The sequence below is a fragment of the Callithrix jacchus genome, chromosome 10 (genome assembly GCF_049354715.1).
Source record: "Callithrix jacchus isolate 240 chromosome 10, calJac240_pri, whole genome shotgun sequence".
NCBI classification, from domain to species: Eukaryota; Metazoa; Chordata; class Mammalia; order Primates; family Cebidae; genus Callithrix; species Callithrix jacchus.
In genome coordinates this window covers 112,176,597-112,190,443 of record NC_133511.1, presented here as the reverse complement: position 1 = coordinate 112,190,443, position 13,847 = coordinate 112,176,597, and the positions used below count along the sequence as shown (strand labels likewise).

The window sequence follows — 13,847 nt, the reverse complement described above, 5'->3', positions numbered from 1 at the left end:
CTAAATGCTCCTTTTTCACTTGTATACACTTCAGGTTTCTCTAAGAAGCAGTGGCCACACAGAGCTGAGTTGGTTTCAAGAGTCCAGGAGACGTACCTGGCTGCTTTCTGAGTGAGCTCCAGCGGGAAATCAGGGCACAGTAATTGCAGCAAACAGTGATATTCTTTCATAGTCAGCAAATCTGAAGTGGAAATGGGAGGAACACATTAGGTCTCTGCGTTTCAGGTCACTGTTCTCTTTTTGTTCATTTCATGAGTTTCAGACCTGGTCTTGGGAGAGCTGCTCTTTTAAAGGTGAGCCAGTGTTAAAAGGGTATGCTAGTCTCTAACCTCCAGGTGTGAGATTTTAAGATCAATATTCCTACAAAGCCTTTCCTGGGTGGGAGGCACCCAGTTACAACATTTTGACCAAAGGAGCTTCCCTGGTATGAAAACTGGTCGGGTGAAGAGAGCAAACGAGAGAGGCACCTTTATCAACCTTCTTTAGTTTAGTTTTCTTTGTATATAAAAATATGGAAGAACAAGTCATTTCAAAGCCGGTTAAATCGGCCGAAATCCTCTGGCATGGTGACATTTACCACCACATTCCCAAAGACCATCCACAGAATATCTGGAAGCAGTACCAAGGCAAACACTCTTGCCGTGTGTGGAGGAGGAGCACAGCACAGAAACCCACAGACCTCATTACTCTGTCATCCAGCACTGCAGCAGGCTGGCTTCTCTTTGATGCCTGCAACGAATCTGGTCATCCTATTATAGGAAGCCAAGACAAAGGTCCAAGATATACAGTCAAGGCAACCACATGATTCCTGACATGCAGAAGCAGTGCTTTGGGAGAGGTGGGCCAGGATGAGGTTCTGTGGCCCAGCAGAGAACCCAGAGAGGCAAATCTCAGACAGATTTATAGGATCCCGAGGGAGAAGAAATACATTGATGCTTAAAAAGTAATTCTGTTGCTGCGTGTACTGAAGGCAAAAGATTTCAGATCAGCCAAGGAGTGAGAACGTGCAAGTATTACCACATACCAAAGCATTTTGAATATGGAAGAACCCAGTAACACTAAAGTGAGAGCAATCTACCCCGAAGCCTGTCTAACTGGGAGGAGGATGAGTGAGAGGAGGGAAACCAGAGGGCATGGCTACATATGGGGAATGGAGATGATGATCATAGGCACTTGGCTTCTCTGGACCTAAGTGAACCCAAAGCCACAGGAATCCAGACCTCCTGCCCCTGCTAGTTCGGTTGATGCTTTTCCAAGACAAAAACCCCAAATCTCCAGGGAAAGGCCTGGGCTCCTAGTACTTTTTCATCAAAGCTCAATTCAAGGTGGGGACAGAGAGTTTGACTAACCACACTGCCGAAGTCAGGAACACCAAAGGAACAGACTCAGCGTCAATATAGGTCAAAGGATCAAGATGGCTTTTGCGGCACTTTCCTCTTCCCACTCGCCTGACCTCGGGCACAGCCTGGCAGGAGGTCTTGTTCTTCAACGGAGGGAGTCATCGCCATTCATGGTCTCAGACTTGGGGTGAGGATAAAGGCGAAGAGAAGGGAGAAAAGCCACTGAATCTAATGTGTTTCCACTTCATTCTCACTCCAGAACTCCCCATGTGGAGAGAAGAGTGATTTCTGGCAGGGGGTAAATAAAGGAAGTTCTATCTTTGAATCATCAGTGCTTTTCTAGGCTAAACTTTGGTGGATAGAACTGACAGCATTCTTAGGGAGAGTCAGTCTTTCATAGGAACTTACCCCCAAACTACCTACAAAATATTTGGGAAGATAACAGAATGAGGGAAAATGAAAAAATGAGGCCGGGCGCAGTGGCTCAAGCCTGTAATCGCAGCACTTTGGGAGGCCAAGGCGGGTGGATCACGAGGTCAACAGATCGAGACCATCCTGGTCAACATGGTGAAACCCCATCTCTACTAAAGATACAAAAAATTAGCTGGGCATGGTGGCGCATGCCTGTAATCCCAGCTACTCAGGAGGCTGAGGCAGGAGAATTGCCTGAACCCAGGAGGCGGAGGTTGCGGTGAGCCGAGATCGTGCCATTGCACTCCAGCCTGGGTAACAAGAGCGAAACTCCGTCTCAAAAAAAAAAAAAAAAAAAAGAAAAGAAAAAATGAGAGAGAGAATTAATTAAGAAAGACAATGCTAGGATTCAACATTAGCTTCCTGGTTTCTACACCCTAGTCCCTCTTCAGGTTCTGGATGTTATTCTTACTTATGCACTTCAAAGATTTACTTCCGGCCAGGCGTGGTGGCTCAAGCCTGTAATCCCAGCACTTTGGGAGGCCGAGGTGGGTGGATCACGAGGTCAAGAGATCGAGACCATCCTGGTCAACGAGGTGAAACCCCATCTCTACTAAAAATACAAAAAGTAGCTGGGCATGGTGGTGCGCGCCTGTAGTCCCAGCTACTCGGGAGGCTGAGGCGGGAGAATTGCTTGAACCCAGAAGGCGGAGGTTGTGGTGAGCCTAGATCGTGCCATTGCACTCCAGTCTGGGTAACAACAGCGAAACTCCATCTCAAAAAAAAAAAAAGATTTACTTCCAAGACAGAAAAATGATTTACAAATATCACTGTGTACTTCTCTAATGCAACAAAAGCTCTTAAAAATACTAAAAGCAGAATACATCCTGCTCACCACTTCTGGAACTTGACTCTTCTAAATGATAAGTACGGACAGCATTCAGACAAAGAGATTAATAAAAATGCGAGCAAATAAACTTTTAATTGTGGAGAAGTAGCTATTGGTTATTGTTACTATTATTCTTCCACGCAGACTCTGTGCTGGTGGTGTGGAGAGAGGAGTTCTAATTCTACCGAAGTAGTGATCAGATAATATCAAGGCCAGATGATTTCTGTTACTTTGAGACGCTCCTCAGCTGCCGTACAGTGGGTATTGAGAGAACTATGAGCGGTAAGACTTGTTTCAAAATCAGAACGCTGAGGAGCATATGGGCGCTTGTTCCCTTCCTGCTCCATAGGGTCGGGTTCAACTCTTGGCTCTGCAATTGACCAGGTATGTAACCTTGGGCAAACTGCTTAATCTCTCCAAGTCTCCGTTTCTCATCCGTAAAATGCAAATGATACCGACACTTTTCAGGGTTAAAGTCAAGTGTAAAGAGATGATGTGTATAAAGTACTGAGCAGAAGGTTTAGAACTTAGTAACATTAAACACTGGGAGTAGTTTTGGTTCTGTTTTAAATCCTGGGGGTGAGGAGAGGAGAAGAAAGGAGGAAGGTATTCGTTGCTGAGTGGTTTTTTTTTTTTTTTTTTGCTGAGTGTTTTTTATTAAAAAAAAAATTTTTTTTTTGAGACGGAGTTTTGCTCTTGTTGCCCAGGCTGGAGTACAACAGCATGATCTCGGCTCACCACAAGCTCCGCCTCCCTGGTTCAAGCGATTCTTCTGCCTCAGCCTCCCGAGTAGCTGGGATTACGGGCATGTGCCACCATGTCCAGCTAAAATTTTAATTAATAGATTAATTTTGAGATAGGGGCCTCACTCTGTTACCCAGGCTGGAGTACAGTGGCATGATCATAGCTCACTGCAGTCTTGAACTGAGCTCAAGTGATCCTCCTGCCTCAGCCTCCCATGTAGCTGGGACTAGAAGCACATGCCATCATGCCGCACCCATTTTAAAAATGTTTGTAGAGACGGGGTTCTCATGCCATCACCCAGGCTATTCTGGAACTTCCCGCTTCAGCCTCCCAAAGTGCTGGGATTACAGGCATGAGCCTGGCTGTTGCTGAGTCTGGACATTACATACCTAAAAGCGTTCTGCTTTGAAAATTCTCTGTCAGGTTGCCTGAGTTAAATCCAACATTCTCCTGCAGTGGCCACTCACTTCCTGTTCCCATGTGCCTGCTCTGTTCCAGGCTCCACATTATGATGAACAAGCCAGCAGTCCCCCTAGCTTCTGCTGCCAGCATTCAGGCACCAGATCACCCCAATGCTCCTACTTTGGGCTCTTATGCACTTAGAATTGTCCAACATCTCAAAGGCCCTTCTCGCAGCCCTTTGTGCTCCAGCAATAAGTGCAATGAGAGTGAGCAGTCATGGAGAACTGTGCTTAGCTCTTGAATTAACTCACTTAGGCCAAGCACAGTGGCTCATGCCTATAGTCCCAGCTCTTTGGGAGGCCGAAGCAGGTGGATCACCTGAGGTGAGGAGTTCCAGACCAGCCTGGCCAACGTGGTGAAACCTCATCTCTACTAAAAATGCAAAAATTATCCCAGCATGGTGGCAGGTGCCTGCAATCCTAACTACTTAGGAGGCAGGAGAATTGCTTGAACTCAGGAGGTGGAGTATGCAGTGAGTTGAGATCACGTCACTGCATTCTAGCCAGGGTAACAGAGTGAGAATCCATCTAAAAAAAAAAAATTACATAGCCTTCACAGCAACAACTTTATGAAGTAGGCTCCATTATTCCCAGTCCCATTTGACAGATGAGGATGAAGAACTTTAGAGGGATGAAATACGCTGGTGAGCAAGGAGAGGAGGGTCCAGGGTAGGGGACAGGAAGGGGACCTGCCTTCCCTGAGCAAGATCTCAGGCTGGGAAGGAGGGAAGGGAGGCTGATGGCAGCAGAAATTTATTAATGATAACACGGCTAACATTTATTGAGCACTTCTTCTCGGGGAGGCACTGTTCTAAGGGGTTTACATATGTTACCTCACTAATCTTCACTATTATCCTCATTTCACAGACACAAAAACTCAGATTGTGCACACTTACGAGGTAGAACTGGAATTCAAACCCAGGCAGTCTGGCTCCAGAGCCTACCCAGTTAACACTCTCAGCACCTTAATCTTATCAGCTATAATGTGTGAGGCTTAAGAGCTTGTTTTCCCCTCTAAACAAACTGCAGGAACTAAATAGCTGCAGGTGAACTGGATCAAGGAGACAATTCAAGTGAATTGGGATTTTCTGCATAAGAAATTGAGTCTGAAAGGTTCTAATTACTGTTAACAGGTTAGACTGAGGCTCCAGCACAGCGGCTTCAGTTAGACCAGAGGACATGGGCTGGGGGACACTTGTGCTGGAGGCCACGCCACCATCTCTCATCCCCACCCACCTGCCAGCCACTGTTCTACCTGGCAGGTGCAGGGGAGGTATTGTGTATCCATAGACATCTTCTCTAAAGGAATACCCTCACAATGAGAAGGGAGACAGCCAGTAGGTCTTGTGAGTTCAAAGGCAAAGACATAATAAGGCTTTGGTGTAAGATCAAAATCAGTACACTCTTCACAATTTGTGTGTCTACTTTTGTGGGTGGTCAGACCTGCTAAACTTACTTCTTCTAAGCCAAATTGTGTGGCTGGCTCCAGACCAGAGGTGTTTTACACCCTTGATTTTATCTTCTCCAGAGGCAGCACAGCATAGCACTGTGGCTAATAGCATGGACTTTGGAGTTAGACTGCTTGGTCCAAATCTTAGCTTTGCCACTGACTTCAAGTTACTTGACCTTTAAGCGCTCCATGCCTCAGTTTCCCCATCTATGAAATGACAGTATGAACATCACAGAGTTGTTGTGAATTAACGTAAAGAGCTTAGAACAGTGTCTGATCCATCATAAGGGCCATCTTTTAGTACTTGCTATTATTATTTCAGAAATAAAGAAACTAGGGCTCAGTGAGGTATAATAATTTTCTCAAGGAAACAGCTAGGAAGAGGGCTGAGATTCAGACCTAGGCCCAGGCAGGCTCCGAAGGTCCTGCAAGTCCCACCCTAGCAGGTGGGGTCCAGCTGCTCTGTGAAGGACTTAACTTCTGGTGATAGGATTATTCACACCAGGTGACGGGTGGACTGTATAGCAACCTTCAACACACAGGTGCCCTTCAGGAAGGCCACTTTAAACAGCATGGGGTAGCTGGGCAGGGCAGTGGTATTACTGCAGAACTCTGGCTTTGCAATCAGATGGCCTGGCTTCAAAACCTAGCTCCACTACTTGCCACCAGCATGACTAGACAAGTTGTACAACTTCCCTGAACCTTGGTTTCCTTGTCTTAAAAGTGTGAATAACTACAGTACCTACGTAATGGAACTGAAAAAGATCAAAAGAAGTATATGAGATACTTTTCTGAAAAAAGTTAGCGAAGTGTCAGTAAGTGGTAGCATTATTTTATAATTATTAACTGATTAAAACTTGAAGTCCTGCAATTAAGGAATCTTTGAATTTAGCTAACGCAACCAGCACAGGCTGGGCATAATGGCTCATGCCTGTAATCCCAGCACTTTGGGAGGCTGAGGCAGACGGATCACCAGGTCAGGAGTTCGAGACCAGCCTGATCAACATGGTGAAACCCCGTCTCTATTTGGAGAAAAAAAAAAAAGCAGCCAGCACAATGCCTGGTGCATTGCAGTAAACATCTGTGGAGGGAATGAATGAATAAAAACATGCTTCACATAGTGACCCAAATAAAAATTCATAGGGACAAAGTTCTGGTCACTGTGTGAACACAGAGATAGGAGATGTCCAGGCACAGGATGCATTTCTGCAAACTTACAGGGGTGTGAGGAGAAGCCAGGAGCTCAAAAGTGTGAAAAAAGGATAAGACCCTACATCCTAGGTCCTGTAACTCTAGGTAAACACGATAAACCACGGCAGGTGCACTACACTTCATGGGTTTGCTGGCCTTCTCACCAAGAGCTCATCAATCAGCTTGAATATTTCTTTTCATAAGAATGTATCACCAATTTTCTTTTTCTTTTTTTTTTTTGGTGACACAATAGCCCAGGCTGGAATGCAGTGGTACAATCTCAGCTCACCACAACCTCTGCCTCCTGGGTTCAAGCAATTCTCGTCTCAGCCTCCCAAGTAGCTGGGATTACAGGTGCACACCACCTAACATAGATAATTTTGTATTTTTAGTAGAGACGAAGTTTCACCATGTTGGCTAGGCTTGTCTCAAACTCCTGACCTCAGGCAATCCACCCACCTCAGCCTCCCAAAGTGCTGGGATTACAGGCGTGAGCCACCGCACCAGACTGTGTCACTGATTTTTCTATGTAAACCAAAGGAAGCCTAGGGCTAGAGATCCCCTATCTCTGTGTTCACAGAGTGAACAGGACTTTATCCCTACGAATTTTTATTTGGGTCACATGTGAGGCATGTTTTTATTCATTAATTCCTTCAATATGTTTACTGCAATGCACCAGGCATTGTGCTGATCACTTTAGTTCAAAGTTCATGCCAACCAATTAGAGGCTTTTAGAAAATCAGTATGAGGGGCCGGGCGCGGTGGCTCACGCCTGTAATCCCAGCACTTTGCGAGGCTGAGGCGGGTGGATCACGAGGTCAAGAGATCGAGACCATCCTGGTCAACATGGTGAAACCCCGCCTCTACTAAAAATACAAAAAATTAGCTGGGCATGGTGGCACGTGCCTGTAATCCCAGCTACTCAGGAGGCTGAGGCAGGAGAATTGCCTGAACCCAGGAGGCGGAGGTTGCAGTGAGCCGAGATCATGTCATTGCACTCCAGCCTGGGTAACAAGAGCGAAACTCTGTCTCAAAAAAAAAAAAGAAGTTTAGCATGAATATTACTGTTTCAAGATAAGCAGTGCCCTGACTCAAAATATCCTTCTGTTGATTATCTCCACTCTAATCCTACAGTGTTAGATGAATGTACTTTAGCTAAGAAAATGAATCTGGTCAGAAATGATCGATTCCCAATCTATTCAAGGGTGAACTCTTCATTTGTAGGAAAAGGATGTCTTTCTGACATGTGGTCTGCCTTCTTGCTGTGGTGAGTCCTGCCTCTGAAGCTCTGTGGGAGCAGCTCAGTCATTTCTGCACCCTCCTTGCAGACCACCATGCATGTCACATTTGCTCGGAAGATATGTGGAGGAATAAGGTTGTGGATCAGATACCTCTCCTCTTCCTGGGAAATGGTACCTTTGCCAGGGTCCCAGTGGTGTCACTGAAGAAGACCTGTGGCGGAGTGCCAGGTGGAAGGAACTGGGGCCATATATTTATTCCTTCAGAGAAAGCCTTCCCTAAAGCTGAAGTCAAGGCCTTTTAGCTCTAAAAGTATGGGGGAATGAAATGGGGCTTGGTCTAAATTCATTTATGTGAGTGCCTACATGTTGGTTGAGCGAGCTAGTGCTGAACAAGAGCTGAAGATAATGAAATGCTACAAGCCATGGGAATCCCAGAGGACTGAGCAGCCTCTAGTTGGCTGGCTGCATGATCTCAATAGGACTACCACAGAGGCCAGAGAATACCACAGCCCATGTGTGGACTCTCCAATTTTCAGTTGCAATTGTTTTTATGTTCTTTTATGCAGGGGTTGTGAAGGCTCACTCTAAATGACACTCATCCTCAGCCAGGCTGCTCTGCCAAGAGATGCTCGGAAGGACACGGATAGTTTGGGGCATGACCACACCACCCCTTCCAATCCCTAGGACACCGAGGCTTTGTTACCAGGCCACAGCTGAGTAAATACTTCTCAGTGCTACTCTGAGAGGAGGGGGAAGGGAGTGAGAGAGAGTGCGGGGGAAGGGGAGAAGGAGGGAAGACATCTGATGGCTTCACTCCCCAAGTAGCGATTGGTACCACAAGTCACAGGAAGATTGCTACCATACTAGGGCCATGTTCCTATCAAGCAAAGCCCCAGAAGAAGAGGAGGCTGTGTTATTCAATTGTATCTCCTCTGGCAGCACTGGTGTTTTATATTATAAATGGAGGGAAATGATAGTTTACTGAATGGAAATGAACTTACAAAAGGCATGAGACCTGAGGGCTAAAGTATTTGGGCCATTATGAACACTATCCTTTGCCAGCTTGTTACTCCCCAGAGCATCTTCGGTGTCTTCCAGTGGGGGCAGGAAGCCCCTTTAGTTTTGTATTTTATTACGACTAAGCCAGACACCAAGTATTTCGTCTGTTTCTGTTTGGTGGTATATTTGTTCTAGGCAAAGTATTAAATCAGACACAGTAATGATCTTATGGCAATGTTTAAAATGAATAAAAGCAACTCTCCAGGAACTGTTTACAGACAGCAGGTAAAGATTTAAAGAAACGCGGACATTTCTAGCCAGTATCTCAACATTCTTCCCAGGTTCATGTAGGACATACCATCAGGTTTTTCTCACCAGGTTTTTAGGCCAACCGTGGCCATCCTGAGCCACCACTGGTGGCTTGAACCAGAGGCCTGATCTGTCAAGAATCCCCTATACTATGTCAAACCCTTGGGGTCTGTTCATCACAATGGGGCCATTAGGGATTGGAGGACCCAGGCAAGGCTTTGTTCTGGCGGAGGTCTTCTTAGAAAGCGCGAGGACACGAAATGCAGGCTGCACATGCCCAGGGTGGGCAGCCGTATGGCACTGTGGAAGGAGGCACCAGTGCCAGGAGAATAAAGCCTCTCTAGTAGCAACGGGGCTAGCTACTCTGGCATGGACATAGTCTCCTACCCATTACTGGGGAAATGTAAGGCAGTTTTGGACATCAAAATGTGGAGCAGGATCTTGGCACCCATAAGCTCCCAAAGGCTCCAGCAGCCCATCAAGGAAGTGACTCAAGCGACTGGGCGCAGTGGCTCACACCTGTAATTCCAGCACTTTGGGAGTCTTAGGTGGACGGATCACCTGAGGTTGGGAGTTCGAGACCATTCTGGCCAACATGGTGAAACCCCGTCTCTACTAAAAATAGAAAAATTAGCTGGGTGTGCTGGTGCACGCCTGTAGTCCCAGCTACTTGGGATGGTGAGGCAGGAGAATCACTTGAACCCGGGAGGCGGAGGTTGCAGTGAGCCGAGATCACGCCACTGCATTCCAGCCTGGTGACAGAGTGAGACTCCATCTCAAAAAAAAAAAAAGGGACTCAAGCCTAGAATTTGCACCACCATCCAGGTGCTCATGCAGCTCCACCAGGCGGTACTACTTTCCGTTTTTGTTTGGAAACCGGAGAATAGGGTGAGCTGTTTGAAACGGGCACCTCAGGGCCAAGATAAAATTCTCCTCCAGGAAGAAGCAGGTGTTATTCCCAACTCCTGCAACGCATTCCTGTTCTTAATTGAACAGAAATGGTTAAACAGGCACAAGAGCTAAACTGGAGAATAGACCTTAATCCCTCCTAATGGTGCTAAAGGCAAGAGAGAACATCATGCCGTCCCAGTGGTGATATATCTGGAATACCTCACTCAACCTTTGAAAAAGGCAGAATTTTACGCTTCTTTCTGAGGGGTTCTTATGGCCAGAATGAAGGTTTTAATGTTGTTTTGGGGGGGGAAAGTCTACTACAGAGACACATCATGATATAGAGAAGAGAATTTGGTTTGACTTTGGCAAAGAATTGATTATAGTGTCTGGGCACAACTTTTCATGGCCTGTTTTCTCATCTGTAAAATAAGGATGTTGTGAGCCACTGTACCTGGCCTGAAAAAAATGAACAGATATACATTTTTAAAACACAGAAATATAGGGCTGGCACAGTGGCTCATGCTTGTAATCCCAGTACTTTGGGAGGCCAAGACAGGAGAACTGCTTGAGCCCAGGAGTTCAAGACCAGCCTGGGCAACATAGTGAAACCTCATCTCTACAAAAAATAAAGATGAAAAAGTTAGCTGTGCATGGTGGCACACATTTGCAGTCCCAGCTACTCAGGAGAATAGGGTGGGAGGACTACTTGGGCCTGAGAAGTTAAGGCTGCAGTAAGCCATGATCGCAGCACTGCCCCCCAGCCTGGGTGACTGAGTGAGACCCTGTCTCAAAGAAATAAAATAACAAATGACAATCTTGTAAGGAATCTCTGTATTTAATATTTATAAAAACAAAGACTTTCTTAGTCAACTTTCTCTTCAACAGCTCTCACCCAGATGAGAAATTGAGGAAAGAGGCCTTAGGTGCTACCTTAAAACTCTAGAGCTCCACAAAGGGCAGTTTAAAAACCACTGGCCCTAATGCTTAAGTGGGTCTTACATAGTGCAATGGTCAAGAGTACAGGCTCAGGATGTACTCAGGATGTGGTGGCTCACGCCTATAATCCCAGCACTTTGAGAGGCAGAGGCAGATGGATCACTTGGTTAGGAGTTTGAGACCAGCCTGGCCAACATGGTGAAACTTTGTCTACACTAAAAATACAAAAATTAGCTGCGCGTGGTGGCAGGCACCTGTAATCCCAGCTACTCAAGAGGCTGAGGCAGAACTGTTTGAACCTGGGAGGCGGAGGTTGCAGTGAGCCAAGATCACACCACTGCACTCCAGACTGGGTGACATGACACAGCAAGACTCCATCTCAAAAAAAAAAAAAAAGTCGTGATGGCCAGGTGCGGTGGCTCATGCCTGTAATTCCAGCACTTTGGGAGGCTGAGGTGGGCGGATCACCTGAGGTCGGGAGTTTGAGACCAGCCTGGCCAACATGGAGACCATCCCGTCTCTACTAACAACAACAACAAAATACAAAATTAGCTGGGTGTGGTGTGCATGCCTGGGAATCCCAGCTACTCAGGAGGCAGGCAGAAGAATTGCTTGAACCCGGGAGGTGGAGGTTGCGGTGAGCCAAGATCGTGCCATTGCACTCAAGCCTGGGTAACAAGAGTGAAACTCCATCTTAAAAAAAAAAAGTCAAGGCTCCTGAATCAGCCAATCTGGGTCCAAATCCTGGTTCTTCCACTAACTAGCCATGTGACATTGGGCAAGCCAATTGGAAATAAGAGTGATAATGGTATGAATAATGATAATACTAATCATGAATTTTTGAGAGGATTAAAAGATAATTTTTTTGAAAGGAAGAGATGGTAAATTGAGGGGCTGGTACATGGCACAGATAAGCAGCCAATCAACAGTACCTGCTCTTGTTATTACTTTCCTTGATTTAAGGCACACAGGTGGGAAGGCACCTGCATAACAAAAGGCATAATTTATCAGCGTTCTCCTTCAGCTCCAGCCAGTGGGTGGCCGAAACCATCTTATTTCCTATCTCGTAATGATTTTATCAAGCCTTTGTTCTTTACTGATGAATGAATAACAGACTTCCTGCCTGAAGGCAGGTGCACACTTTCCTGGACTCTCAGTGCACTGCCGATACTCTATCACCTACTTTTAATAGTGCTGATGGCTCATATTTGTAGACACTGTAGGATTACGCAAACCATTTTCATATGCATTATCACATTTATCCCCATAAGAACTTTGTGGGGCAGGGAGAAGAAAATGGTATTATTCCAATTTTTTAGACATGGAAAATGAGACTCAGCAAGGGGCAAAATTGCCACATAAGTGATAGCTTCAGGATCCGATCAAGCCTTTTCATTCAAAGGCTGGCCTTTCTCTGCTACACAGGCTGGTTCCCTAGGATGTCTTTTTCCATGTGCTCTAAGTCTCTGGAACTTAGCCTGCTTTTCCTTCGTCTATGGATGAAAAACACCTGGCAAAATGAATGCCCACAGGGAGAACCCAGTAAATGTTAGCTGCAACTGCTATTATTATTTTGTTTAATTATTATTTAATTTTATTCTTTTTTTCTTTTGAGATAGGGTCTTGCTCTGTTGCCCAGGCTGGAGTGCAGTGGTGTCATGTCGACTCGCTGCAGCCTCCACCTCTCAAGCAATCCTTCCACCTCAGTTCCCCAAATAGCTGTGACCACAGACATCCACCACCATGCCTGGCTAATTTTTGTATATTTTGTAAAGACAGGGTTTCGCCATGTTGCTCAGGGTGGTCTCAAACTCCTGAACTCAAGCAATCCACCTGCCTCGGCCTCCCAAAATGCTGGGATTACAGGCGTGAGCCACTGTGCTGGCCATTATTTTAATTTTTTTAGAGACAGGGTCTTGTTCTGTCATCCAGGCTGGAGTGCAGTGACACAATCATAGCTTGCTGCAGCCTGGAACTCCTTGAGTTCAAGCGCGCTTCCTGCGTTAGCCTAGGTGGGAGGTAGCTAGGACTACAGGTATGCACCGTCATGCCTGGCTAATTATTTCATTTTTATTTTTTCTAGAGACAGAGTCTTGCTATGTTGCCCAGGCTGCTCTGGAACTCCTGGCCTCAAATGATCCTTCTGCCTTGGCCTCCCAAAGCATTGGGATTATAGGTGTGAGCCACTGCACCTGGCCAATGATTATTACTGTGAACATTTAAATCCCCAGTAGCTAGTCCATCTCTTTCTATCACCTTTTGTCCTAGCATGGCTCCAGGGTCAGATGTAGTCTATCTGGCTCCTAACTTCCTTGCTTCCCCCACCAAACAAACTGACAGGCCCTTTCTATTTTAAGTGACTTGCTACTGAAGTCTGTAAGAAAACAGAGAAGAGACAACAAAATTAATTTTTTATATATATATGTGTGTGCCTCAGCTTCCCGAGTAGCTGGGACTACAGGCATGTGCCACCATGCCTGGCTAATTTTTGTAATTTTAGTAGAGATGGGGTTTCACCATGTTGGTCAGGCTGGTCTTGAACTCCTGACCTCAAGTGATCCGCCAGCCTTGGCCTCCCAGAGTGCTGGGATTACAGGCCACTGCATCCGGCCCCTCTACCTTTTTCTTTGCAATTTAAAATCAGGCTTATCATTAGGGTAAAATATTATGTCATTAGCAAAACTGTCTGATGAGAACTTGAGAGAAAGCCACAGAAAACAAAAACTAATAAAAGTTACTATAATTTCTCTGAGTTGTCCACTGTCCAAAGCAGCCACAGAATAAATAAGAAGTGGAACAGATTATGCATTTGATTTGCTTGAAATGCATTTTCCTTCTTTTCTAAATAAATATAAACAGAAGCAGTGGCTAACAGGGTTACTCACTGAGGGTGAGTGGAACCAAGACAGACTAAAAATAAAAAAACAACAATCTAAGTTCTCTGGTTCTTGATGGGTGTGCGAGCAGGGGAAGGCGGTGGCC

General features: G+C 45.8%; 1 protein-coding gene across 10 annotated transcripts in view; it reads right to left on the bottom strand.

Moving 5' to 3' along the window:
• CSTPP1 (centriolar satellite-associated tubulin polyglutamylase complex regulator 1) overlaps positions 1–13,847 on the bottom strand; it is a 224,398-nt gene that overhangs the window by 29,168 nt on the left and 181,383 nt on the right. For all 10 annotated transcript variants that reach the window (XM_035262616.3, XM_035262613.3, XM_035262612.3 and 7 more), the window contains one exon: positions 97–181. In XM_035262616.3, coding sequence (XP_035118507.1) covers positions 97–181 — 85 coding nt within the window. The remainder of the gene's footprint in view (positions 1–96; positions 182–13,847) is intronic.